At 42.5% G+C, this 27,103-nt stretch overlaps 2 protein-coding genes across 2 annotated transcripts; one reads left to right on the plus strand and one right to left on the minus strand.

Annotated features, from left to right (window-relative positions):
- The first annotated feature begins 279 nt into the window (after positions 1-279).
- On the plus strand, positions 280-19,996 carry VDAC2 (voltage dependent anion channel 2). Its single transcript, XM_036735619.1, has 10 exons — positions 280-762; positions 993-1,050; positions 2,280-2,348; positions 3,502-3,551; positions 12,142-12,294; positions 12,397-12,449; positions 13,068-13,295; positions 15,321-15,471; positions 16,846-16,903; positions 19,210-19,996. Exons 2-10 carry the CDS (start codon positions 1,017-1,019, stop codon positions 19,299-19,301), a joined length of 888 nt encoding a protein of 295 aa, XP_036591514.1. The 5' UTR covers positions 280-762; positions 993-1,016; the 3' UTR covers positions 19,302-19,996.
- Positions 19,997-23,137: 3,141 nt separating this feature from the next.
- Positions 23,138-26,817, minus strand: COMTD1 (catechol-O-methyltransferase domain containing 1). The gene is made up of 7 exons (XM_036735810.1): positions 26,730-26,817; positions 26,449-26,591; positions 26,148-26,253; positions 25,897-26,015; positions 25,573-25,627; positions 24,466-24,599; positions 23,138-23,430 (listed from the first exon to the last, which is right to left on the minus strand). The coding sequence occupies exons 1-7, from the start codon at positions 26,815-26,817 to the stop codon at positions 23,275-23,277; spliced, it is 801 nt and encodes a 266-aa protein (XP_036591705.1). The 3' UTR covers positions 23,138-23,274.
- Positions 26,818-27,103: the final 286 nt, after the last annotated feature.

Below are 27,103 nucleotides of genomic sequence, written 5' to 3' on the forward strand. Positions count from 1 at the left end.
GAGCACTGGGTAAATGCTAGCCCTTGTTATTATGATCATTATCGGGATGCGTTGGACACAAATACCGAGGCTAGCGTAAAGGCTATCTTGTAAATAGCCCTGCGGTTGGACAAAACGAGAGGCTCACACATGCCCCAGGGGTGAACTCGAACCCAGCTCTCCAGGGCAGGCGCCACGTTCTTGCCACCACGTGACCGCAGGGAGGGAGGTGGAAGGGGGGGGGAGCCCCGCCCCGCCACATGCGCTAGCCAGGGGAGACCTGCCGTACGTGCAGATAGAATGCTAGGCGGGGAGGGGCGGGGCGGGGGCCGGGAGGAAAGGGGAGGCGGGCCTCGGCGGCTCCTAAACCCCTCGACCCCGCCCTTCTCTTCCCCGAGGCGCTACGGCCCCGCCCCACTCCTCGCGCCGCGGTCCCGTTCCCCGCCCCCTCCGCACTCGGGCTGCCCTCGCCGCTGCCTGATCGACGTCCCCGTGCCCGCCGGGTATCCGGGACGCGGACGCAGAAGCGGCCTTCGCTAAGCGGGAGCGGCGGGTTCTCCGGCCGGGAGGGAAGTGTCCCGGCGGTCGGAGCGGTCGGAGAGCGGCCGCGGTTGGGGGCTGGCGCGGCGGGCAGTCGTAGGGGGCCGCGGCGGGGTCCTGGCGGGCGGAACGGCGGTGTCTCCTTCACTTCGCCCTCCAGCTGCGGCAGCTACCCCCAGACCCGAGCGCGGCCATCGGCCCGAGCAGCTAGCGGAACGCCGGCGGCCCTAAGCCGACCTCCAGGTATGGCCGCCCCGCCCCGTCCCAGGCCCGCCCGGCGCGGCCCGGGGCTGCCGCCGCCCACGGCGTCCCCGGGCCGCGCCGGGCCCGGGCCGGGCTCCTCCAAGATGGCCGCGCCGGCAGGGGGGGCGGGAGCGGCTTGAGGCGCCCCCGCGGTCTCCGCCCCACCCTGGCTCGCCCCGCCCCATCACCCCGGGCCCTGCTGACGCCGTTTCTCGCGTCCTTCCCCGCAGGTCACCCATCTGCTCAGCCTCGCCATGTCGTCGTACCTGTCGGAGTGTCAGCGTTCGAGTAAGTGGGGCCCGGGGTGGGGGGTGGGGCCGGTCGGGCTCCGGGGGGCTCCTCCCGGAGTCGGGGCTTCCCGGGCTCGGGACGAGGGCACGGCCGGAAGCTCTTTGCATCTGCGGAAGCGCCCTGGAGCGGAGGTTCTTGGCTCGGCCTCCTCTCCTGACCGTAGGGTGCCCCGAGGGGTGCAGGGGCCTCAGATGGGCCCGGAAGCGGCCGGGCTGGCCCCCACCCCGGGGTCTGGGGTCTGTGAAAGGGCCGGGGGGCGGGGAGGCGTGCAGGCGGAGCCGGGGCTGACTAAGGCTCCTAGCTTTGCCAGGTACCGTGAGATTCACCTTAGGGGACCTCGGGAAGCTAACGGGAAAACTCGTGCTGTGGTTTTTAAGTTAAACGTGCGTGAATTAGCCAAGACTCGGATAGACCGCTAACAGCCGAGGAATTTTTCTGTAGGGGACTGAAAGACCCCCTTGTGAGAGCACAAGGTCACTCGGTGTCCGAAGAAGGGCGTGGAAACGGCTTTGTGGAATGAATGAATGAATGAATGAATGAATGAGTGAGTGTACGGGCAGGTCGCTGTGCTTGAGTTTCCTGTTGGAGCGTTGGCCGAACTGCCATATTTAGTTACCAGCATTGACTCGTCCGAGCCAAACTGGGCTTTTATGAAGGATGTAGAGTCCCCTGAGTAGTCCTGGTCTGTCTTTTCCACCTTCCATCCATTTCCCTTATTCTCTCAACCTAGTTTGGACCTAAGCCAAGTAAGGGAGTTGGGTAAACCTCCTGATGAGATTGACTCTTGATTATTTTGTAGTGCTTTTACTCTGTGTAGCGGTGCACAAATATTCTTCTGTCGGTATAATAACCTGGAAGTTTTTCTAGTAGAAAAAAAGCAGTAAATATATACTAAATTTAAGAACTTAAACTTCCACAATAACTTCTGAGAAATAGTTACCTGAAACCCCTTTATTTTATTTTGACATAAGGTAGGGCTTGAGAACAATGAGCAGCCCCAGGGTTCAATCGAATTTGAATTTTAAAACTTGAATAATGTTTGTTTGGGGAAAACAAGCCCGAAGAACTAAATTACGATAGAATATACCAATGCTTGTATTTTCAAGAGCCAGTAGAGAGTTAACTGACCATCACTGTAGGTTTACTGCCCCTGTATATTCTATGTACAGGAATTGGGTGGAAGAAGGAAGAGAACTAATACTATGTGGGTTTTTTTTTTCCACCAGCAATGTGCATTCCTCCTTCATATGCTGACCTTGGCAAAGCTGCCAGAGATATTTTCAACAAAGGATTTGGTAAGAACTTAATTTACTTAATGATATTCAGAATTTGAACAAATAAACTCTATTTTCCTGTCTCTACCATGAAGTATCCATTAATAACCTTCCTGCTACCATGTCAGATTAAAAAAAAAACAACCTGTTATGTATGCTGTTCTCTTTTACATTCAAGCCCAAATTTGTAATTTTTTTTTCAGACATACACTTTGCTAAATAAATCATCGATCTCCTGAAATTTTTTTCCTTCTCTTTTAGGTCAGTTGTGATTTTTATAGATCACACATTTTAGAATTGTGAAATCTTATTACTCTTTGACTTTAGGAAAATCGGTAACTGAAGGCCTCCTACAGTAAAGTAAATTTTTATTTGAAAATTCATGACTCCTCTGGTCAATTAGAGACACTCTAGAATTAGGCAAAACTCTAGGTTTTGCCTAGGTTTAGTCATGAATGACTAGGTTTAGAATGAATGTACTGTAATAAACAATAATCTACCCCAAGGTTAAAGTTGACTTAAGTGATTGTTTTCTGTATATGTAGAAAATTAAACTTGTGAGAAAGCACTTTTGTGCCAGTACTATAGAAAAACCTTAGTCTTGTCATAGAAATGTTAGCTTCCTTTAATACTTCTTGTATATATATTTGGTGTGAGTACTTCTGTCACAAATTGCAACTCCTTCTGGTCTTATTAGGTAGACCATGTGTAAGTGGCTGAGGCCAGAAGATTAATCCTCAGGTGGTTAACACAACGATGACCCTTTTCTGCAGTTTGCTTGACTGGTCCCCATCAGACAAGTACTGTAGTCTGTAGGAATCCTGAATTCAAAGCCTTTCTAGCTTGGTAGGGCATATTAGAGCTTGTATTTGGTGACAAAGCCTTGGAGAACCTAGGGTCACTGACATACTACAATGAGCCATCAGACATAGTAGGACTTTTGAGGAGGTATTTATCAATTCTACCAGTCCAGTGCAGTTAAACAAAAATTAACTGAAATGTTAGGTGTTGCCAGCAAACATTGGGGTACCTATGGAATGTGCACAAACTCTTTGTTTTTACATATTTTAACTGTTAACTTGGCTGGGTGGGGGATTCATTATTTAATAGGTCAACCTATTGCACTTACACAACCTAGAATATTTTTATGATTCTTTTTTTCAAACTTATTAAGGTTTTGGGTTGGTGAAACTGGATGTGAAAACAAAATCCTGCAGTGGAGTGGTAAGTGTTATTTACGTATCTAGTTGTTGATATACCTTTACATCATATAGTAACCCTAAAATGTATTTCTGACTAGATTTGATCTGTTTGAATCTTTTTTTCCTGCCAAAACAGAGGCAGAAATGTTTTCTTTGCTTGATTTCTCTTGGGATTGGATGTATTTTCTGATTTGCATAGTTGGACTTTGGCTATTTCTGGTCCATATATCTAAAGATTTCTAATCACGTTATCTCCATAAGATTGCGAGCTCCTTGAGGGTAGAGATTGTGTTACAAACTCCTTTTGTTGTCTCCCTAGACCCTCTCCACCCCAGTGTTGGGCAAATAGATACTCAATAAGTACTGGTTAATTTGAGTAGGTTACTTTTTTGTTGTGTGTGTAGAAAAGCCCTGTTTTGGCTCTAGTCAGTGGGGAAGGTTTAATATTCAAATGAATTTACAGAAATGTGCATTTTGGTGGATTAGAGATCTGGTTTAACTTAAGGTTTTTTTTTTTTTAAAGATTTTTAATCCAAAAAACTATTTAAGAAGGGAAATCTGAGCATTTGGTAATATTTAGTTGTGAATATGGTTTTTCTAACTCAAGGAAATTAAGTTTTTTGTCCATATTGCTTGTGACAAAATTTATTTGGTGATCATGGGCAGACCTCTCAAGGCTTCAGTTTTCTTGTCTGTGAAGAGAGAAGGTTGGATTAGATGATTCCTAAGGTTCCTTCTAATTTTAATTCCTATGAGTAGATATTTGTAGGTATATGTATAATATTTCCTGATTGAATGAGCTCCTATCAGTGGACAGTTAGCCCTTTAGAATTATGTAACTATCATGTACACTGATTATTCTTTAGTTTCAGATTTGTTCTTAATTTTTTTTTCTTGGACAGCACAGCATCATTAGCTAGCTAGTTCCTGCCTTCTGTCTAATTTGTTACAAATTTAACATTCTGCTTTGACCACAAGAGTTCAAGGACCATCCTGGGCGTGTAAGGTTTTGTCTGAGCCATATGGACAATTAAGCACAATGCTGATAATCTTGATATGGATAAGCAAGAATTGGGAGTACAGGATGTACTAACTGTAATTTTGGTTTCCCAGAGGTAGAAGATGATTGATTGTACCAGACTAGAAGTTTTTGAGTTTTTATTTTGCTGCTTGATGAGCAGCTTGGTGTACTGGAAAGTATACTAGGTTTTGAGTCACAGGACCTGGGTTGAACTTCTTGCTTTCCTATGTGACATTGAGAAAATAGTTAAACTAACTCTCAGGGCCTCCCTTCCCATTGTCTTGCCATGGACTTCACTACAGAGTTTCTTTTCTATAGAAAGTGCCCTTGATGGGTAACCACACAACTTAGGAAAAATTTCAAGTCACCTAAAAAATGTTAAATTCAAATTCATGTTACTTAAATCAAGCCAGTTAGCATTTATTAAATATCTATTGCATGTTTGCCAAAATAAACTCAACATTTCAGAGGAAGCGAAAGAAAGAGAAGATGACTTCTACCCTTAAGCTAGTGGCAGAAATAAGAAGTACAACTATGAAGCCATGAAAATAATTTATTTTGATATGACGGAAAGAACATTGGGCTGGCAGGCCTGGGTTTGAGTCTTGACTGATGCCTGGCCCTTTGACCTTTGATCTCATTAAGTTGAGGCTTACTTGTTTGTAAAATGGAGGTAATGGGACCTTATATAGAGTTGAGGAAAGCAATTTGTAAACTTGAAAGTCCTACATAAATGAGGTATTATTAGGATCCTGTTCTGTAGTGAGTAAAAAAAGACCGAGTGTCCTAGGGGAAAGAAAAGCTCTTTGAGGGCTGGAATTAGTTCATCATTGCTGGATGGATGGCTTCTTTGAGGAAGTATGGGACTTGGAGCTTAAAGGAAGTATTTACTTTTTTATTTTTTGTTTGAATATGGATGAGTCATTAGCTAGTTGCCGTTTTTCTCTGGGTTACCTGACCAACGAAAATGTGCTGTGAAAGGAAGCTGGATGTATGGGGAGAAGGGAAGCTTGTCCATCTTTCTTGGATCCCTATGGCTTTTTGTTCAGGGTCTTTTGGTAAATCAGTGAGCTGACTTGGTGAATGAGATTGCTGTAGGAATTAAGAGAATCTAAGAATCTCCCTTCGTATACTGGCTCAAATTTGAATTTGCACTATAGGTATTATCTTATGGTGGGAGGGGGCGGGGATTGTGAGGATACCTTTTCATTTCTTAGTGCCATGAACATCTGATCTGAAAGATGGGACAAATTAAATTCATATCCACAGTTAAAATCATTGGTGTCACTAATTAGTACATAAAGATCCCTGGGGCTGCATATTGACTTCACTTTAAAATGTAATATTACCTATGATTTGTTGTATTTTTGTTTATTTTGTTAAATATTTCCCAATTATATTTTAATCTGGTTTGTGCCAGGCTAGGGAGTGTTGTGGGCTGCAGTAGGGCCCATTTTTGATACCTTTGGTTTAAATCGATATGAGGAGGCAAGAGACAGGTAGAGTATGATGTATAATGGACAGTTGCTAAACTTAGGAAGGCCTCTGGTCAGGTCCTACCTCTGACAGCAGCTCTGTGACTATGGACAAGTCACATAAGTTCTCTGAGCCTCAGGTTTCCTCATCTGTAAAAATGAAAAGGGTTGGACTAGATAGTTTCTAAGATCTCTCCCAGCTCTAAATCTGTGATCCTGTGAAGTAATATGGCCTTAGGATTATGGTGCTTAAAAACACGCCCAGGACTCCATCAACAATTCAGCAAAGAATTGCCAAGCCTCTACATGTGCAAGGCAGAGGCAGCTGGGTGCCTTAATAGAGTCCTAAGTTTGGAATCAGAGATGTCCAGATGCACATCTTTCCTTACTAGACTGACGAACCTGAAGAAGTTGCCTCAGGCAACTCCTCAGGACTTCTCTTTTTAGTTGCAGTTTTGTAGATTAAGTTACCTCAGCAGTAGTAAAATCAGATCTTTACATACTCTGGAATGAGTAAAACACTGGCTCCAAGGAGAGTATGGTGACTGGCATGTAGTAGGCCCCTATAAATGGAACAACAGTCTCTGCTATGAAGCCACTTACATCTTTAATATACTTTCATTTGACCTTGCCACTACCCCAAACTAGCCGCCTGTTCTTTTTGACCTACCATTGGCTAACTCCTACCTGCCTTAACTTCCTCACTCCCTGAACTCCTTGCAGTCTGACTTCTGACCCCACCACTCTACTGAAATTGTTCTCAAAGGTCATTTCATACCGCTCAAAGCCATTTCAACTGCTAAATCACATGACCTTTTCTCAGTGCTGTTGCCTTGGTTTTTCTCCATCTGTTGACTTACTTACTTGTATATATCACTTCCTACCTTGGTTTCTGTGACACACCACTCCTGTCTGGATGCTTCTTCTCATTCTTTGCTAGATCATCCTTTTATCTAGATGAGTGTTCCCCAATACTCAGTTTCGAGACTTTTTGTCTGAATCCTTGTCTTGGGGATCTTGTCTACTACCACATATTCAGTCATCATTCACGCAGATGGCTCCCAAATCAAAACATCTTGGCTTAATCTCTCTTTGCAGCTCCATTTCTCACTTATACGTGTCCAAATGGAACTTACCTCTTTCCCCCTAAATTGAAACCTCACACCTCCAGACTTTGCTATTTGGTCATTTAAAAAACTAGAATGAGAATTTCCATATAGAAACAGAAAAAGGATTATTAGGATTTTGAGGGTTCTGTGCAGTTTTCATTTTAAATATGTCATTTTTAAAGCTTAAAACTGAACTAAGATTTTTTGGGACACTAGAATAAATTCAACATGTGGTTTTCAAAGTTGCAATGCTTGTCTGTGTAGTGCTTCATTGTTGCTACCTTCCTTTCCTCCCTCCCTTCCTTCCTTGTCTCCTGACTCCTTCATTCATTTGGGGGAAAAATAACAGCAAAACCTTTGTAACATATATGCATAGTCAAAGAAAACATTCCCATGTTGACAGTGTCCAAAAATATATGTCTTACTCTGCACCTTGAATCTGTCACCTGTTAGGAGGAAGATTAGCATTATTCAGCACCAGGCCTCTGGAATTGTGGTTGGTTCTATGATGATCAGAGTTCATACAGGTTATTTGTTGAGGGGCCTTCCTTCCAGTTACTTAGGTTGGTTACCTTTCCCTCATCCTTCTATCCAGTCTGTTGTCAAGTTCTATAAATTGTGCCTTTACAACTTGATTCATCAATTTAGAGTTGAAAGGGACCTTGGGCATCCTCTAGTCCAGTTCCTTACTTCATTGGTGAGGTCCAGAGCAATTCTCACTCAAGATTATACTGGAAGTAAGTAGTATTGTGAGGATCAAATTTGCATTCTTGGATTCTCAATCTAGAACCCTTTCCACTATTACCATGCTGCCCCTGTCAGTCCTCTTGTGTGCATTCACATGTCTACCACCCTGCATCAGGGCCTCATCACTTTTTTCCTTTACTGCTGTACTAGCTTCCTAACAACTGCTCTCTTGTGGTCTCTTTCCTTTCCATACAACTACCACGATAATGTTCCTAAGACACCAAACACTCTGGCCATATCAGTCCTCCACTGCGAAAACATTCAGCAGCTTCCCATTGTCTCCAGGATAATAGACAGCATCCTTAGTCTGTCTCCAGCCTACCTTTCCCACCTTCTTTCACATTGCTTCTCTTTATATATTCTTCCTTGCCTGGAAGGTTCCTCTTCTGCATTTTTGAGGCAGTCAGGTGGCAAAATGGATAGAATGCTGGAAATGGATTCAGGAAGACCTGAGCTCAAATCCAGCCTTATAAGCTGGATATAAATGACTCGGCAAGTCATTTGCTCTCTGCTTGCCTGAGTTTCCTCATCTTTAAAAATGGAGACAATAAAACCACCTAATTTTGAGGATTGTTGGGATAAAGTGAGATAATATTTGTAAAGTACTTTGCCAAGCCTTCAGGTGCTGTAGAAATATTTTCTTTTGCTTTTTTTAGCCACTATTTTGTCTCAGAATCCTTATATTCCTTAGAGACCCTGCTCAGGTATCACCTCCACTGTGAGGGCTTCCCTTCAGGGATTATTTCATTCATTGTTCTTGTTTGTCCCAGTGCCTAGTAGAGTGCCATAATAGGTACTTAATAAATACTTGTTAATTGATTTTCCCTTTCAGTTGCTACCTTCTTTTTCTACTCAGAATATCTTGTATTTACTTCTCTCTGTATGTTGTCTAACTGGAAAACAACCTTCTTGGGGACAGAGAACGTTTCCTTTCAGCCTTCGTATACCCAGAACCTAACAGTGCTTTGTCACGTTCTGTTGTTCAGTCGTGTCACTTTGTGTCCCCATTGACTTATCCATGAGGTTTTCTTGGCAAAGATATTGGACTGGTCCCAGTTCCTTCTAGTGTATCCTCATTTTTTGAGGAACTGAGGCAAATAGAACTTGCCCAGACACAAAGAATGAACATTTCTTAGTCACAGGAAGGGGTTGTTGCTAGCCCCACGTTCCCTACTTCTAGCCAGTCATATTGTTCCTCACACCTCCAGCTATGAAACCAATCATGTTGTCCTCAACTCCATGATGTCACCTACTCTGTTCTGTTCTTTGTTCTGTGGTCCCCAAAACATATAAAAGGGGAGCTGTCCTTTTATTGGAGGTCGCTGGCTAGAAAATAAGGCAGCCACTGACCCCTTTATTACTGGGTACAATATATCCTGTTAATAAACTGTTGTCTTGCTCAGAGAAAGGTGCCTTGGTTAAATATCACTTGTGATAATACCTGAAATGTTGTGGAAGTAGAAAATGGAGGGAAAAGAGAAACATCAAAATGGTGACGCTGTGGTATCTCCCCGTACCCCCCCCCCCATAACAGAATTCCTTGAGGCAAGAATAGAACAGTGATTAGCAACAGAACTGAATTTTTAAACTTGACCCTTTACAATCTAGCTGACTTCTGAGCTGAGCTCAGAAACATCCAATCAGAACTTAAACGACAAAATCAGCTAATTGTAAATAGGATCAATAAAAAAATGATACAGAATTAGCTTTATCTTCTCAGTATTGGTCTGTTCCTCTACATTCACTGCATTGGTTCATGGAGTCATCCCTTTAGTCCTAGACTCTTGGAGGAGTCTCCTAAGCATTTATCTGACCTGTTTCTCTTCTCTTCCAACCTATTTTCCACACAGTTGCTAAAGTAATTTTCAAAAGGCAGAAGTGTCATAGTAGCTGAGAGTTGTATGGCATCTTACAGCTTACAAAGTGCTTTCTGTGCTTTATCTTGTTGGATCCCCACAAGGCTACTACATTATTATCACTTCCATTTTACAGATGAGGAAATCTAGGATTAGAGAGATTAAATGACTTGCATTTAGCCACACAGAAATGTCAGAAGGGGAAATTTGAACCCAGGTGTTTTCTCACTCCAGGTCCAGTGTTCATTTCACTATATATCTTGCTGACCATATGAGTTCATTCCCTTCTTCAAAAATGGTCGGCAACACCCACTTCTCTCTAAGATAAAATTCAAATGCCTTAGCTTGGTATTTTTCTTTTTTTTTTTAAGCTATGTTATTGATTCTGTTTTTATATAACATTCATTTCCAAATATTTCCTTCCTTCTTCCCTACCTAGGAGACCGTCCCTTATAATAAAGACTAAAAAAGAAGGAAAAGGAGTAAAAGCATTTCAGCAAAACCAGCCAATACATTGACCATGTCTGACAGTATTTGCTCTATTTCGTACCCTCCTAGTCCCCCACTTCTGCATTAACTCTTCAGCCTTCCATTTAAAAAGCCTTCCACAGCCTGACTTCCATCCTTACTTGACAGTGCACCACTTCACAAACTTTGTGTTATCACATAAATTGTACTACTGTTTTATACCTCCCTCTGTCCATTACCACAGGCTGTTCCCCATTCCTGGAATGTACTCTTTGAGCCTCTCAGAATCTTCTTCCTTCAAGGTTCATCTCAGGAGGTTCATCTTCCATGTAAGGAGAAAGTGTTCTCTCCTCATTTCCTAGAACCAGTTTTTCCATTGTGCCTCTCATTCCTTATACCTTATATTTTAATGTATTTTTTTTCTTGTGTACATGTCACACCCATCTGCTGTAGCATTTCAGTTCCTCAAGGATGGGGACTGTGTGATTTTTTTTTTTGAAGAAATCACAGCGTCTTAGCATAGTAAACACTTAAACGTGCTTCTCAGTTTATTGAATTAGTATTTCATTTTAGTGATTGTCCAGACTAAAGACTATTAGGAATGTGAATGTGATAATCTAAGGAGAAATTTTCTCTGGTGCTGATTTAAATTATGTATACTGTCGCTCCCATCCATTAAGATAAAGAAATTATCTTTTTAATCATGATGTAAAAACCAGTTGGAAAGGCTTGTTTTTCATTGTACTCAAGTATTCCATTGGATCTGTGATCTGACTGATATGCATTTCATCCATACATCTCATTCTTTATGATTATTGTCTAGTCGTTTCATAGATCCCGTGCAAGGAGACCGGTAGGGGTCTCTTAACATTCAAGCTGCCCATCTTTTATCTTTCACTTGCTGTATGACCACAGCCAGTCTTGATTTCAGGACCATATATCGTTTGATATCTTTTATGCCATTTTTTGTACATAATTTGTTGTTGATAATATGGTGCTATCTGTTGGTGCTCATCATGAGTCTTTCCATTATTTGTGTGACCTGTAATTAGAGTGAGTGCAATATTATAAGATTTGTAGCCCACATAATATCACTAGAAAAATTGGTTTTAAAACATGGGTTTTTTGTTACAGGGAGAAGCATGAGCTTTTTAATTGTACCTACAAGTAAACAAATGCCTTTATTGTTATGGGTGTTTAAAATAATATAGAGAAGTTCTTTGAGTCCCCATTTTGAATATGAGATGATAGGATAACTGAATGGCAAAGAAAACTGTAAGATAGACTTTAGACTCCTAAATATCATTTAGTCCAACACCCTCACTTTATACATGATGACACAGAGTCCAAGAAGGGAATATCTTCATCTACAAATAATTTTGATAACAAGAAAATATATATTATTTCCTATGTTGAATTATTTAATGATTACTAACAAAATAGTTGGTGCAGCTCAGAAAAGGAGGATTTAGATTCCATATTATAGTAATAGTATTTGAGGATTAATTTTTCATTGCAGAAATGTTCTTTGTTATCAGTAACACTCAATTATATTTCTGTATGTACGTGTATCTCCATATACTTATATTTGGAGATAGCTATAAACATACATATTCATATACTTCTTGATAGGCAAATAAATATGCTTAGATTTCTTTCTCCTTTAACAATTAGTGTTTGTATTATAATGTAGTTAACTGGTTCTAGTAATAAATGGCAGCCAGTTATTTGAAAGTTAATCTGTCAGTTCTTTGTGCTTTTAAAATATATGTCTTAGCAAATTAGGACAAGGTACAAAAGGGTTAAGCTCAAGCTGTTAGAGAGGGTAAAAAGGTGAGAAGACAAAAGTGCTCTAGTATTTAGGTTTTTTTTTTTTAATTAAGCAGCTTACTCCTAGCTACGGAAAGTTCATGAAAAAAAATTACTGTCTTAATAGGAATTCTCATCATCGGGTTCGTCTAATACAGACACTGGTAAAGTTTCTGGGACTTTGGAGACCAAATATAAATGGTGTGAGTATGGTCTGACTTTCACAGAAAAATGGAACACTGATAACACTCTGGGAACCGAGATCGCAATTGAAGATCAGGTAAAAGACAATTTATATCTTTTAGTATATCTAAGCTACATTTATTCTTTATTTGCAAAACCAAATGAATCTGAATTAGTTCCTTTTCTCCCCTCAAAATAGATTTGCCAAGGTTTGAAGCTGACATTTGACACTACCTTCTCACCAAACACAGGGTAACCATGTGTGTTTTCTTGTTTTTTAAATTAAAAATAGCATCATGTTAAAAAATGCACTTTAAGTTCATGATAAATTGCATATCTACCATAGTGGAAAGCCATTGTTCTTCTCCTTAATTTGATACTACTTAGTATCACTGGCCTGAATTAAAGTTTTTCCACGTTTTCAATATGGTGCTAATATCTGTGGGTCTCTTATTACCTCTACTTAAAAAAAAATCCTTCCAAATAGTGATGGAGGCTCCATAACCCATAGTCATTATCATTATAAACCTTAGTTTGTGAGCTCCTTGAGAGCAAGAACTATCTCTTGCCTCCTTTGTAACTTTAACTCTTAGCACTGTTCTTGTAACATAATAGGCAGTTAATAAATGTTTGTTGATTGATTTGATCCCTAACCTCCTAGCAGTAGAGGTTCTCTTTTGCTCTTCCCCCACTTCATTGAACTTGATTATAATTTGGGTATTTAACTTATCTTCTCATTAATCAGTTACGTTTAAGTAGTTAAAAACTTTAAATAATTTTTTTGTCCTTTTTCAGGTTTCTAATAATGTTGTTTGGCTGCATATGTGAGAGTATACAGTGGAATAAATTTTGACTCTGTTCTTATTCCAGAAAGAAAAGTGGTAAAATAAAGTCTGCTTATAAACGGGAATGTATAAACCTTGGCTGTGACATTGATTTTGATTTTGCTGGACCTGCGATTCATGGGTCAGCTGTTTTTGGCTATGAAGGCTGGCTTGCTGGCTACCAGATGACCTTCGATAGTGCCAAGTCAAAGTTAACGAGGAATAACTTTGCAGTGGGCTACAGGACTGGAGACTTCCAATTGCACACTAATGTGTAAGTATTTCTTTACAATGTTTTATTCATACATCTTTAAAAAGAGGGGTGTAGCTGAGGGATAGGATCAAGTCCTATGTGTGATGCACACACAGCTGTGAAACCCGTAGTAAGTTACTTAACCTCTGAGTGCTGGAGGTAACCTTCTGATACTGTTTAAGTTGCAGAGAAGGTGATGACTTCCATTGGGAGAGCGTCTTTCCTCATTTGGAAGTCCTTTATTCCAATGGAATCATGCAAATCCAACATTTATCACTATCCTTAAAAAACAAAACAAAAATAAAACCTCTTTCTGGTCACACAGAGTACTCATTTTTTTTATCATTTGCTATTTCTAGATCTCCATAAAGTGAGGTGGATCTGCTGGTTGGGTTTAACATAAAAAGAAAGCAGGACAAAAATCTAAATTCAAACTCTTGGTGCTGAAAGAAGAAATGCTCATTTCATCCTAAGCTTTGGCTTCCCAGGAGTGGCCAATTCTGCCACAAAATGCAGACCAGTGATAAGACATTAACAATAGGAAAGTTTGTGGTTATTTTTTTCCACCACTTTGTCATACCTAATGATTGCCACCCACTTCTGGTTCCTGTGGCCACAAATGATATTGCCAGAGAAAGCATTGGGAGAGAGCAGTGTGCTTTTGGGCAAAAAACCCAACACCCCTGGAGCGTAGCAGTGTTTCCATCGTTGCCGCTGATGTTTCAAAGCCTTATGAAAAAAGACAAATTTGGGAAGTGAATTACCTGGTTAAGAAGTTGAGTTTTTGAGAACAGAATTTGGACTTCTGGACTTCAGCTTCAGACATACCAAAAATGTGTTCTTGTGTAGAGACAGTGCAGCTAGCAAGGACTGGCAAAATGAGTTGCCCTAGAGTCATGCAACTATAATGAAGTTTTTAAGCTGAAGAGAGACAGAAAACTTTCCTGCCTATCTCCACTAAGCTAAATGCCAGTGGAGATAGAAGGTAGCATTAGACCAGGCCTATGCAGGAGGGATTGGGAGGGGAGCTGTCAAGAAAAGAATTCTCAAGATACCAGGTAAAGCTTTTAATAAGGAGAGAGACTGCAAGGATCTCATTCACCAAGTTAGGTTTTAAAAAGATAAACAGACGACAAAGCAAGGGCAGAGAACAGGATGAATCTAAAAACTGCATGGCCTACGAGGTTAGTGTCATAGGTACTAAATGAAGGACAGAATTATTTGAGCCTGACAAGAGTTCAGCATGACAAAAAATAATCCTAAACTTTCTTTTAGCTATGTTGGGTGAAAGAGGTTCAAAGAACGGACAGAATTAAGGCTCCATGAGTAATGGGAAGATTATCGTGGATAATGGAGAGAAGGAAGAACTACTCAACTCTTTGTTTCCATTTTTTCTTCCAAAGAGACTAATGGCTAAATGGGGCATTGAAACTTAAGCTAAAGAAATAGTGTAATAGTAAGGAACATCTAGCTGACTTGGGTGCATTCAGGTCCCTAGGCTCAGGTTCTCAATTCTTCTCTTCTTAGTATCTCTCACGGTACTCAAAAGAACTGATAGGTGTGATTGCTGATCATTCATTGTAAGTGATTTTTTAAAGCTTGTGGCATGAGCTTCCTCAGAGGTTTTCATGTAAAACCTGGGTGAGCATTTCTCTGCTTTGTTATAAAAGGAGATTGTTCCGATATGAGTTGGACTGGATGGCGACCATATTTTTCAATTAGCTTGACAAGACTTTGCACTAAAAATAGAAAATGATTTTATACTCAAACATAATATTTTTAAAGAATGCTTTTAAATTGTTTATGAAAGCACTAGTATGCATTTTAACTCTCTTGCTTTATAGTTAAGTAGCCTTACACAAAAAATTTCTTGGTTGTGTATTTAATAGCCAAATATATCCAGAGATCACAGTGTTATACTTAAAAATGGTTGTAGCCTTTGTCTCAGATGCACATAAAATTGGTGTACATTCTTTGGACTGGGGTGATGGCAGTGAGTAGTGTCTTATCTTCAACATGTTAAATAATGTGAAAATAATTTTACAGCAATGATGGAACAGAATTTGGAGGTTCAATTTATCAGAAAGTATGTGAGGACCTTGATACTTCTGTAAACCTAGCTTGGACATCAGGCACCAACTGCACTCGTTTTGGCATTGCAGCCAAATATCAGTTGGATTCCACTGCTTCTATTTCTGTAAGTAATGTTATGAGACAGGTTTAGATTGGGGATTTTTCTTTTTTTGGCTACTGGAATTCTCAGACTGAGTTTTTCTTGATAATGATAAAAAGTTTTTTTTTTTTTAAATTACAGCATAAGGAGCCCTCATGTTAGAAACCAGTTGTGTTCCAAAAGTTCACTTGAAAGTTGGAATTTATTTTTCCATAGGGACAGTATTAGTTTTCCTGACTAGCCTTTTTATAATGTAGCAATACAATAATACTTATTGATGTTATTTATTATAATACTGGAAGTAGCCGTGAGACTTGGGTTGGCGTGTGTGTGTCTGCGCGTGTGCGCGGGCATGCATGAATGATAGTGGCTGAGCAGCTCCAACAACAAACAGATGCCTTTCATTAAGTGGAATTCACCAGGGAATGATTGCCCTGGGAATGAAATAGTTAATGTCATCTGAATGAATTATTTCTGCTATATAAAATTATCCAGTGACAAGGAGTGGTAGTAATTTAGTCAAGTTTTAGCTGATCTTATTTCAGACTTCATCTACTCTAGTAACACAGGAGATAGGAAACCTAAGTTAGACTTCTGGGAAAAGGAAATTAATCATTTTCTAGAGTCAGTGTTTTTTAGTTCATAGGATAATTGAGCAATGTCTTACTATTCATCTAAATAGTAAATATTATTTCCCACTATATTCTTCTCCATTGCACAGTAGTAGAGACCGTAGAACTTAAGATACCGTAGTCAAATGCTATTGTCCTCCTATATCGCAATGACACGTCAAGATTAACATGAAAGAAAGACAGTTGCCTTAACATTTTAAATTTCTTTTTCTTGTCTATACCTTAGGCTTACTCCATGGTGTTCCCACAGTACTTAATAGTGAAGTTGCTGAATAAGAGATTAAAAAAATAGTACTTACTGGGCTAGTAAAATTTTACCTCGTAAGGAAGGCTAGATTTTCTTAGATGGATGTGCTCGTACAGGGTTCACTTTTTGTATTCAGTCTTCTTGTAGTGCTTGGCTGGTTTATTGTTTTGGTTTTCAGGTGGGGAAGGGGAGGGCTCAGTTTCTAATGTTCTTTCTAGTTTTAAGATTCTACAATTGAGAAGAAAAATCAAATCCATTTGTGGTAAACTTTTCTCCTGGGGCACACTTTTGGACAGATAGAACAGTTACATTCTGTGTGATGTGTGAATACAAAATGAGTTATTTCAAGTTACTTTGAAACTAAGTATTTGCAAATCCAGCCTGCTTTCATCTGAATTAGTGAGAACCAATTTTTTGTTAAATTTGGCTTAACACACAAATTTGTTGGGGGACATTATAAAATAGGAAAAAGGAAGGGATATTTTTCCATTTCTGATTTCTCATACTTTTTTTTTTCAGGCAAAAGTCAACAATTCTAGTTTAATTGGTGTGGGTTATACTCAGACCCTTAGGCCTGGTAAGTTTTCTTATTTGATAAACTTTGGTAATAAGTTTACAGATCCTGTTTTCCAGGCTATTTTAGCAATCTTATCAGCGTACTTTTCTGCTGTCTTTGTATGTTAACCATGTTGATGCATTTTTTACCAAATTCAATCTAAATTACCATAATATTTGCAAATTGTCGTAAATGTTTAAAAACACGGTAGTGCCTCCTCTGCCTCATTTTGTGGAGATGAATCTGCCAATTAGGGTAAACCTTCACAGTTTCTACTAAGCTGGAAAGTCTTTAAATATGGACCTAGTGTTGGAACAGAGAGACTCGTCACCAGGTTAACTATAGTACAGTTTAATTTTTGGCTACAGCAACTCTTTACAAGAAGTCCAGAAAGATGCCTTTTAGTTTCTTTCGCTCTTATTTCCTTTGCAGTCTCAACCCTGTAATTAGCCAGTTCAGCTACATACTATCATTCTTTCAAATGCTTTACCCTTGTCCTGTTACCATTCTTGCTTTGCCAAGCCCTAACCCTGGGTTAGCCCTTCTTATGTAATTACCTTGCTACTTGCTCGTTGATGCTGGAAGAATTAAAATATCTTTTAACCAGATGGATCCAGTCAAAATTTACCTAACCTCAATTTTGCTTTTATTGCCATTAAATAATCTTTTTATTCTTCCTTATCGGTTCAATGTTGTACTCTTATAGTTGCTTTTCCAGACCTCTTTCTGCAAGCCTCCTTTGCCATCCCTCCCCCTCTCAGTAGAGAGCTTTGCCTTGTACTTTGCTGAGAAAATGGAGGTTATCCATGATGAGTTTCCTCTTCATCCATCATTCTTAACATCACTGAAGTCATTTAAGAGGTGGAAGTTTACCCCTTTAAATCTCAATATATATTGACTCTTTTTGCTGCCTACAAACATTCTTAGGAGTCCCCCAGGCTTTTAAAAAGCCATTGTTTGACCTTGCCATACTTTTTTCCTGTCAGCCAAAAGTTGTAGAAAAGGCTAATATCTTCAACCTCCACTCACTTTTCAACCCCCACCACTCAAGTGAAATTGTTACTAAGGATATAAGTAATAACTTTGATGTAAAATCTGATGACTTTTTCCCAATCCTCATACTTCTTGACTTCTTTCTGTTCAGTTCTCTTCCTCAGTTTCTGTAACACTGGTCTCTGCTGGTTTCTTTGCTCCTTCTCAGACTCTTTTGCCCAGTGATTATCCACATCCTACCACCTATGGTTGTCCTTCAAGGCTCCATCTCATCACCTTCCATGGGCTTCATTTTCACCTCTGTAGATGACTATGTGGCCATCATGTCCAACAGGTATTTGGTGATGCCAGGCATCCAACCCGATGTCCCATGGGCATCTCACATATAATATGGCCCAAACAACTCATTATTTTTCTCCTGAACACTTCCTCCCCTTCCTACTTTTCCTATTTCTGTTACCCAGGTTTGAGACCTTAAAGTTGTTCTAAACACTTCCTCCTTCTTCAGCCCACCCTCTGATATAACCAATCATTTGCTAAGGATTGTGTATTCTGTCATCTCAAACCCATCCCCTTCCATCCATTCCCATGGCCACCATCTTGTCACTTCTTGCCAGGGAGATTTTAATAGCATCTTCATTAGGTTCCTGTCTTCTGATCTCTCTCTTTGGTCTATTCTCTATATGCTAACCAAAATAATTTTCCTAAAGTGCAAGTCCTGAGTATAGCATTTAAAGCCCTTCACAGTTTTTCTTTTTACTCCAGCCTACACTTCCAGGCTTATTCCACCTATTCTTGTGTTCTTGCCCAACGGTACTACTTGTTCCCTGAACTTGGTGTCCCATCTCCTGCCTCCCTCTCCTTGGAGGGCACTTGCCCTTCACCTTCTCCTTTTGGATGATCCTTCGATTACTGGAAGTCTCTCTGAGCTTCAGATCATGGAAAACTTAATACTGTGAGAAAGAAGCCACTCTTGGATCTCTGGGTTTTCTTAGTGCTCTTTCCTTCCTGAAACCATTGTGCATACTCACCTCCTTCTCTGTTTTATTCCCTTCCTGCCTTCCCCTATTAGAATCTAAGCTCCTTAAGGACAGGACCTAGTTTTTGTTAAATCGAGCAGAGATCAGACACTTAAATTGCTTGGTGGAAGGAATTGCCTGCCCTCACTGATGAAATCCGGTGCTCCAAATTGCCCTCTGGTGGCTTATGTTTGTATTCATTACATTTAGAACGCGTCTTGGCTAAATGAGTACTAAGAGAAAGAAGCTGAAGAGGGATGACAGGAGGAAGAAAGTGGTGTAGGAGGTGTCATGTTTCTGTTCAATTCCTTGCAGGTGTGAAGCTCACGTTGTCTGCCCTGGTGGATGGGAAGAGCATCAATGCTGGAGGTCACAAACTTGGGCTCGCCTTGGAGTTGGAGGCTTAGTACAACGGAAGAAATCTGTGGGGAAGGGATAGCTAGCAGAAGATTTGGCCTTAAAATGTATTTCCAGTGTGACCAGCAGGCTTTTTTTTTTTCCTGAGAGGGATGATCTAAACAAGGGATGATCCAAACAAGAACTGTGTTTTAAATATTTAGACAGTTACTTGTTGGTCTCTAGTTAAATTGGTTATCTATCTAGTTACCAATGCTGCAGTAGTGCAGTCACCTATACATTATTTAAATATATTTAACTGTTAAATGGCGCTACCCACCAATAATGAAATAGACCTTTATGAAAACTGTGCAATTGTGTGCATGTTTGTTTTTATGTTCCTTTTAACAAATTTGATATTACCATTGGATGAGATGGATCAGTGGATGTTTTGAGGTGAGGTACAAAAATTTTGTTAATTCACCATCATTAGAAATACTTTTGGTATCCCAGAACAATACAAATTATGAATAAAACAAATATGCATAATTGTGCCTCCAAGTATTTGCAGAGTTAAAGCTTTGATAACTAGAGTCAGATGAGTCAATTTGCAAGCATTCCCTTTGGTCTCCTCGTTGTCTAGATCATAATTTATTTTTCCACAAGCTCTTCACTTATATCTGTGCCACAAGTCCTCTTTGCCCTTAGAGTGATCCCTTAATTTTTTTTAAAAGAATAAAATAATATGAGGATATATGATTTTCAACTTTTTGGTCTAAGTTTTTGCCAATTTTAAAGTGTGTTATTGTTGGGACCCAAGGAAGGGATGGAAAATAAAAGCTACAGGAAAGAAAGTTGGAAGAAGTGGTAGTGTGTATCTAGCTCAGAAGAGTCGTATTGCACTCTGCCTAAATGGGATTGTTATTACAGGTATTTTGAAAGACCTACTAGGTGATTTAAGAGAGGAATGGTTTGAACAGGTAGGATGGCGAGTGGTAACATAGAGAAGACTTGAGCACAGTGTGATGGCAAGCACTGAATCTGGAGTCAGGACCTGGGGTTTGCTGTGACCTTGACAAAATCACTAGACCCGTTTCCCTAATTTGTTTTAAAAGCATTAGAGTAGGTAACCACTGAGGCACCCTCCAAATCCTGTGCTGCTTAACGTCACAGAGGTTCCCAGACTTATTTGGCCTTTTTAAAAAAAATTACTCAGCCACCCTGGGATTAGGTTAACCCTTATTTTTATTCAGTGTTCCCCAGTTGCACCTGAGGCTACTACCACCCATAGTTCCAGCCTCCCCAAGGGTCAGTATTGCTCACTTTGGGAACCTATGCATTTTGATAGTGCATCAGGACTATACTCTGGGATGTGTGGATAATGAGCAACCTAATTTGTGTTTTTGAACAAAGCTTGGCAAGTTTCCACACTAAAGGCTGTTTACAAACAATGGGTGGGACAGGGATATTGTTATGGGTAGGGCTGTTCTCTGAATGGAAAAGTAGTAAGAGCTCCCCACGTTGGTAGGGTATCAGGCAGGAAAAGGATGGATAGAAGTCTGACAGTACTATTTCACTCTCTTGAGGAAAGATGATGCTCTCTAAATCTTACGTTTCCACTTAGTCTAGAAAATCATAAAGGGCCTAGGGTTAAAAATATCTTGTTCACGAACTCCCAGAGTATAAGCACTTGAAGAACACCTTGAAGCCTGAAGAAATCATTGGAGGACAAATAAAAGATGTCCCGTTTATAGATAAGCATTACTCCAGTAGGTGGAACATGGGGAAAATAGAAAATGGTTTGATCTGGTAAGGGAGATTAGAGACAACACTGATCACAGCTCTGTGCTCTATTATTCCTCTTTTCCTTCTGCACCATTACATTTGGTACTTGTGAAGAAATCCAGCTTTGCTCCAGTAACAGCATTGGTCTGAAAAGGGTGGCTGATTCCAATAGAGTATGTAAGGATCAGTTCACAAAGTATTGGTGTCAGTCATGAGTGGAAGGTTTTTGGAGTGGCTTGGGTGAAAATAGAACAAATCCCTTTAATAAAAGGATTTGTTCTGTAAAACTAACTTGAACAAAAGGCTGTACCCAAGGACCTAGAAGAAGGTTCCATGTGTCCTTGTCCCAGGTTCCTTGCCCCTAAAAAATGAGAGAAACAGATTGCTAGCATTAGCAAGCCGGACAGAAAGTGAGGCTGGTAGCTGGACCCTGCATGTTGAATGCAGGCAAGAGCCAAGTCCACCAAAATGGACGTAAATGCTGTAAGAGTGGGGGGAAAAACAACTTTGACATATGGACATGTAGAGGCTTGGGTGGGCACATGACTTGGTCTTTAAATATATTTAGAGCAGTTGGTCTTAAAACTCTCAAAACTTAATGAGGTGCCCCCCCTTGAACTTTTGTTTATGTGGGTTCTATCGATATTTCCTTCATTAGAAATTTAAATGTCCATATTATGAAGAAAATAGTTTTGATCTTATGTACCCTATGAAAGGATTTTTAGGGTCCCTGGACCCTTGGAGAACCACTGATGTTTGGAATTTACACAATAAGGCAAACAAAAATTCACAAAAGTGAAGCAGAAAGCACTGTGGAAACTCAATTCTATAATTTCTGCACACAGCATATATGAATAGTGTCAAGTAGGGCAGATACTACAATTCAGGGTTCATTTTTACCTACCACCTGCAGAAAACCAGTAGAAGATTTATAAATGTAGCTGTTGCATACTTCCTTCCTGTGGTTTACAAGTGGGTGTTGGCTTCAGGTAAGGAGTTAGCATTTATCATTTACTATGTGCCAAGGCACCTTGCTGAATACTACAGAAGGCTAGAACAGGTTCTCTGAGAGTGTCAAGTTAGAGGCAAGTCTGCCTAATTGTAAGGGGTTTTAGAGATGACCTAACCCCCATCCCCTCATTTTATGCATTAGAAAATGAGCTTTGAGCAGGGAAGGGACTTGTCCAAAGTCATATGAATAGTTAAGGCATAGCTCAGGTCAAACACAAGTTCCACGTCAAGCTAATGCCATCTCCAAGAATGGAGCATCTATGTACTCTGAAGATATATGCAAACAAGCATGGCAATATCTGGGGAAGAGGTTCCAAAATGAAGGGTTCAAACTATTTTTAGTTTTGACCAAGGATGAAGAAAATAGTTCTCAACAACTACGCCTTAATCTTGGCTGTTTAATGCCAGTCCTTCAGAAACAGTTCTAGGTAAAATGTGCCACCTCTGTGGAGCTGGTTAACTGAAAACCACAGGTATTTAAGCCTTCTGGGGTTTTTTTTTGGGGGGGGGGGTGCAGTGGATAGAGCGCCACACCTGGAATAGAGATCTGAGTTCAAATCCAGCTTCCGACACTGTGTGACCCTGGGCAAGTCACTTAACCCCTTAGATCTCAGTTCCTCATCTATAAGATGGGGACACTGGAGAAGGAAATGGCAAACCACTCCAGTATCTTTGCCAAGAAAACTCCACAGAGGAGTCCATGGGGTCACTTAGAATCAGACACAACTGAACAAGTTTAGGCTTACTGCTCCAAACCATGGGTGGGGAACCTGCCTGCAGCCTCAAGGCCACATGTGGCCTTTTGGGTCCTTGGGTGTGGCCTTTTTACCAAGTTTTACAGAACAAATCCTTTTATTAAGGGGATTTGTTCTGTGAAGTTTGGATTCAGTCAGATGGTTGCACTTGAAAACGTACAGGGCCACATGTGGCCTTGAGGCCGCGGGTTCCCTACTATTCCTCCAAACCATTTTTCCCCCAGAACTACTGGGGAATCTGAATGGCCATCCCATCTTGGCTACCGACTACAAATGCAGCTTCTGCTTGCAGTGCTTGCTGTCTCTTCCATCTGCTACTCTGGGACACAGAGGAAACACACAGGAGGCTCAGAGGGTCCCAGGTCCCAATACCTCATTTTAATTGTCCTTTTAAAAATGTGTCCATGAGCTGAAGCTCCCAAGCTCTTCCCCTCCCAAAATACAGCACTGCCACCACTCATGTCTGCCTATCCTGACACTCTGCTTGGGTCCCCTAAATCTTGAAGGCCAAAGTGAGGCCATCTCCCAGGGGTAGGAGGCTGATATGGACCCGGGAATCCCTGAGGATTCGCTCATTGAGATCTCGGACACACTGAGTAGCCACGTCTCCCTTCTGTGGTTTGTTGAGCACCTCCCCATTCCAGAGGACCTAGGACAGAAGCAAAGGACAAATGAGAAAAAGGACCCTCAGAGACACTGACAAGGGAATTTAGGGCTTGAAATTCACCGACTGACTTTGCAAGTGTTTTTTGTTAAGCCCCTACTTTATGCCTAGGCCTCAGAGATACAAAATAAATAAATAAAGCAATCTACTCAAGGATCTAAATGGAATTTCCCAGGAATAAAGAGAGATCAGGGGTATGTTGGAGCAAAACAAATCAGGCATTTCCATACTAAAAATCTGCCATGTATGCTAATAATTTGGTTACCTTTTAGAGGAGCAGTCATGAACAACTTGTGTTTTTAATATTCTGAAAATGAAATTTCAATATAAATCCTGAAAAAATTCTCAGAAAAAAAAATGCCATAGAATAGCCTGTTTTTTGTTACCAAAAGACCCAAGAGATCCAGAAGAGTGCAGAGGTCCTTCAGAAATATACTGCAACAATAACAAAATAATGTTTTTCTTTGTATTTCTAATTCTTTGTCGATTCTAACGTATTTTATTTTATGCATTTAAAAATACTTTTCTGAGAGTACTTCAGCAAGCTATCAAAGGGGTCTATGACACAAAAACACGGTCAAGAACCTGTTTCAGAGAAAAACATGAAATTTTAGTCATGTTGCCTGCAATTTTAAGAATCCTGCCTTAAGTACATCACATGAAACTGTATGGATCAGCTGCTTAGCCACTAGGGAAAGATGGGTAAGTGTTATTTCTCCTGGGTGGGTGTGGAGAGCTAGGGCCAGAATGCAGGTGGCCTAAATCTAAGCCATTCGAGGAGGCTGACCTTCACACGATAGGGGGCAATAACCCATTTATACAGATAGCTCTAAGGTTTACAAGGTGTGCTACATTTTATCTTTGTAAAGTGCCACAGCTAGAAACATTCAAAATCAGACCTCCCTGATTCCAGCCATCTACCAACTACAGCATAGGGCCTTCACCCCTTTTCTTAATGTCCCAGCCCTCTCCTAAGGCCGCTCCCCACATTCCAAGCCTCAACACCAGCTATGCACTCACATTGCTAACAGCAATAATCCCACCAGACCGAACAAGCTTCAGACACTTCTCATAATAGGTGCTGCAACTCTCCTTGTCAGCGTCAATGACCGCCATGTCAAAGGTGCCAGCTGCCCCTTCAGCCAGTAGTTCATCTGAATGGAGGAGACAAGATTTAGTCCAGGGAACACACCGCTTGGCCCCGGCTACATCATCCCCTGTAGTTTATTTGTAGAGCCCTGTATAGTTTTCAAAGCTGCTTCTAATTTCTCACACCACCTCGGATAGGTAAACAGTGCAAGGATCTCTTTTGCTGTTCTCAGGGGTGCTCTCCAGACGATGCTTAAAATGTGACTTGGTTCATAAGGTAAAACTATAGTTTTTGTAGTTGACCCATGAATCACACCCGGGGATGCACATCACACAAACAAGTACAAAGGACCCAAAACAACTCAGTTCCTAGACAGGTAGTGTATGAACATGGGACCTACGTGCAGTACCAGGGAGCGCCTTCACAGATGCTGCTGCTGCCCTAGACAGGCTCATCCTTCTCTCCCTAGGTTCATGGCTTCTCACGAACCTACTAGGACACTATGGGCTTCTTGCCTGGCTGCCTTGGGAGGGGGGACCCTGTCTTATCTGCCAAGCTGATTGTGCTGCTCCTGTCCATGGATTCGACCCCCATGGGTGTGGGGGAATAGAATGAAGGCTGTGGAGGAGCAAACAGGACAATTAAGACTCATTCAAGGCTATCTTCTCAATCAGAGTAGGAGGTCACCAAAGGATTTCCTGAGGGGAGGACTTTTCTCTTGTGACAGAAATCAGGGGTTTCCTGGTTGGTCTCCCAAGAGTAGAAAGTCTTTGCTGGCGGAGCCAGCTATGTTCTCTGACTCATTCCTTCCCAGCTCAGCCAAGCACACACCCAGGGGTGTGATCTGCTTCAGTTACCCCCCTCCTCCCTCTTCCCTCATCTGTAGGCCCCAGAAACACATCCTTGCTCCTATCAGGGAGAGCAAAGTCCAGTACTGGATGGGTCCCCCCTGCTCCTTGCCAGCTCACCCACTGGGCTCTGACTTCTGCCTTTGGCTGGGAAATGGGTCCAAGTTGCTCACCAATCCATGTACCTACCAAGGGTCTGCAGAGCCGGCCTCACCTGAAGGTCAATCTTCTGCTCCTCACCTGCCTGAAATGGTGGAGAAATGAGCCCAGGTGGGGAGGAATCAAGACCTTCCACCCTCTGGGTGCAGCAACCAAAGTGAGAAGGTGGAGCCTGGCCACCATCTTTTCCAGGTCCAGCTGAGCTCTTACACATAATGGAGCATGGGCCTCGGTGTTGATCTGCAGGTTCTTGTGGGTGTAAAAGAACTAGCTCCTAGAATTCACACCCCCTCACCCTTCACCATCCTCCCAGATCCCCAAGTGCAGAGCAGAGGGTTGGGACACATCACTCACCTCTCTCCAGAAGGGCCTTCCCAGCTCAGTGGGAGCAGCATCAATTTCACAGGCTACTACCTGCCCAGTAGAGGGCAATGCCAGGGCCAAGCTCAGAGCGGTGTAGCCTGTAAAGGAGCCTGGGGGACACACAGATAAGTCAGGGGGCTGGGGTAGTGATAAGCCGCAGAGAATGGGGCCCAGTTGGCCATCACATTAAACAAGTGGATGGCGCTGGGGTCTCCCCAGTCACCCCCAACGAACACACTTACCAATGTCCAGAACCTTCTGCGCTTTGATGAGCCGGGCTAGGTTGGCCAGCAGCTGCGCCTGCTCACAGGTCATCATGGAATCCCCCTGTGGCTGCTCCAGGGTGAGCTGAGGGAGGGACGGGAAGGGTGAATGCTGGCCTTCGGAGTGGCCCCCTCCCCCCAGCCACTGCATTAAAGACCCTTACAGCCTCCCCTCCAGCTTCCAGTTCCCCCCTCCCTTCCCGGTATCCCGGGGAAGCGCAGCCCAAGCCCCTTCCCCCAAGCCTGCGGGGGTGGTCCCCATGCCCCCTTCCCCGCTGACCTTCCGAAGGCTCCGCAGCGCCGGGTGCTCCCGCATGGAGCGGCTCAGCACGTACTGCCACAGGGGGTCGTCTTCGGGGGGCAGGAGCCGCCGCCGCTGCTGCTGCTGCTGGGGAGCCCACAGCCATCGGGGTACCCTCGAGCCTGCGGGGATGGGGCAGGGCGCTCAGCCGGCGCACCCCCTCCCCTTCCTGCGTCCCTCCCTTCCTCCCTCCCGCGGGGCGCACGTGGGGAGCCCAGCTCAGCCCCCGCCCAGTGGGGAAGCGTGGGGAAGGGGCTCACCGAGGAAGACTCCGGTCACGAAGGCCGCCCCAAGCACGGCGGTGCCCACGGCCAGCTCGGCGGGCAGGGAGAGCCGCGACAGGACCATGGCACCCAGGCCGGTCGCGACGCGTGGGTCAGTAGCGGAAGCTCCGGCCCGCGCGGTTTGGCAGGGGCGGGGGGCAGAGGCGGGGCCGAGTCACGCGGGCGGGGCCGGGGCGGGGCTCACCGCCAGCTGCCTTGGCCTTGACCGGCCAAGCTGCGGCCTTTGGCGCCATCTCGTGGCCGTGCCGGAGAACTGCAGGCACGGGGGCGTTCCCGGCCGCCGGGGGCGGGGCGCGCGTTCCTTTCGGAGGGAGGAGAAGGAGGGAGATCCACTCCTCTGTCCACTCCAC

This window comes from Trichosurus vulpecula, chromosome 8, assembly GCF_011100635.1.
Source record: "Trichosurus vulpecula isolate mTriVul1 chromosome 8, mTriVul1.pri, whole genome shotgun sequence".
NCBI classification, from domain to species: domain Eukaryota; kingdom Metazoa; phylum Chordata; class Mammalia; order Diprotodontia; family Phalangeridae; genus Trichosurus; species Trichosurus vulpecula.

What these genes read in the sequence shown, in the direction of transcription:
- VDAC2 (XM_036735619.1), top strand. Translation starts at nt 1,017, where the DNA reads ATGTCGTCGTACCTGTCGGAGTGTCAGCGTTCGA. An exon ending in AGATCGCAATTGAAGATCAG is followed by an intron (nt 12,295 to 12,396) that starts GTAAAAGACAAT and finishes CCCTCAAAATAG; the next exon opens with ATTTGCCAAGGTTTGAAGCT. An exon ending in TTCCAATTGCACACTAATGT is followed by an intron (nt 13,296 to 15,320) that starts GTAAGTATTTCT and finishes ATAATTTTACAG; the next exon opens with CAATGATGGAACAGAATTTG.
- COMTD1 (XM_036735810.1), bottom strand. Translation starts at nt 26,817, where the DNA reads ATGGTCCTGTCGCGGCTCTCCCTGCCCGCCGAGCTGGCCGTGGGCACC. An exon ending in CGCTGCGGAGCCTTCGGAAG is followed by an intron (nt 26,254 to 26,448) that starts GTCAGCGGGGAA and finishes TCCCTCCCTCAG; the next exon opens with CTCACCCTGGAGCAGCCACA. An exon ending in GAAGGCCCTTCTGGAGAGAG is followed by an intron (nt 25,628 to 25,896) that starts GTGAGTGATGTG and finishes CCACCATTTCAG; the next exon opens with GCAGGTGAGGAGCAGAAGAT.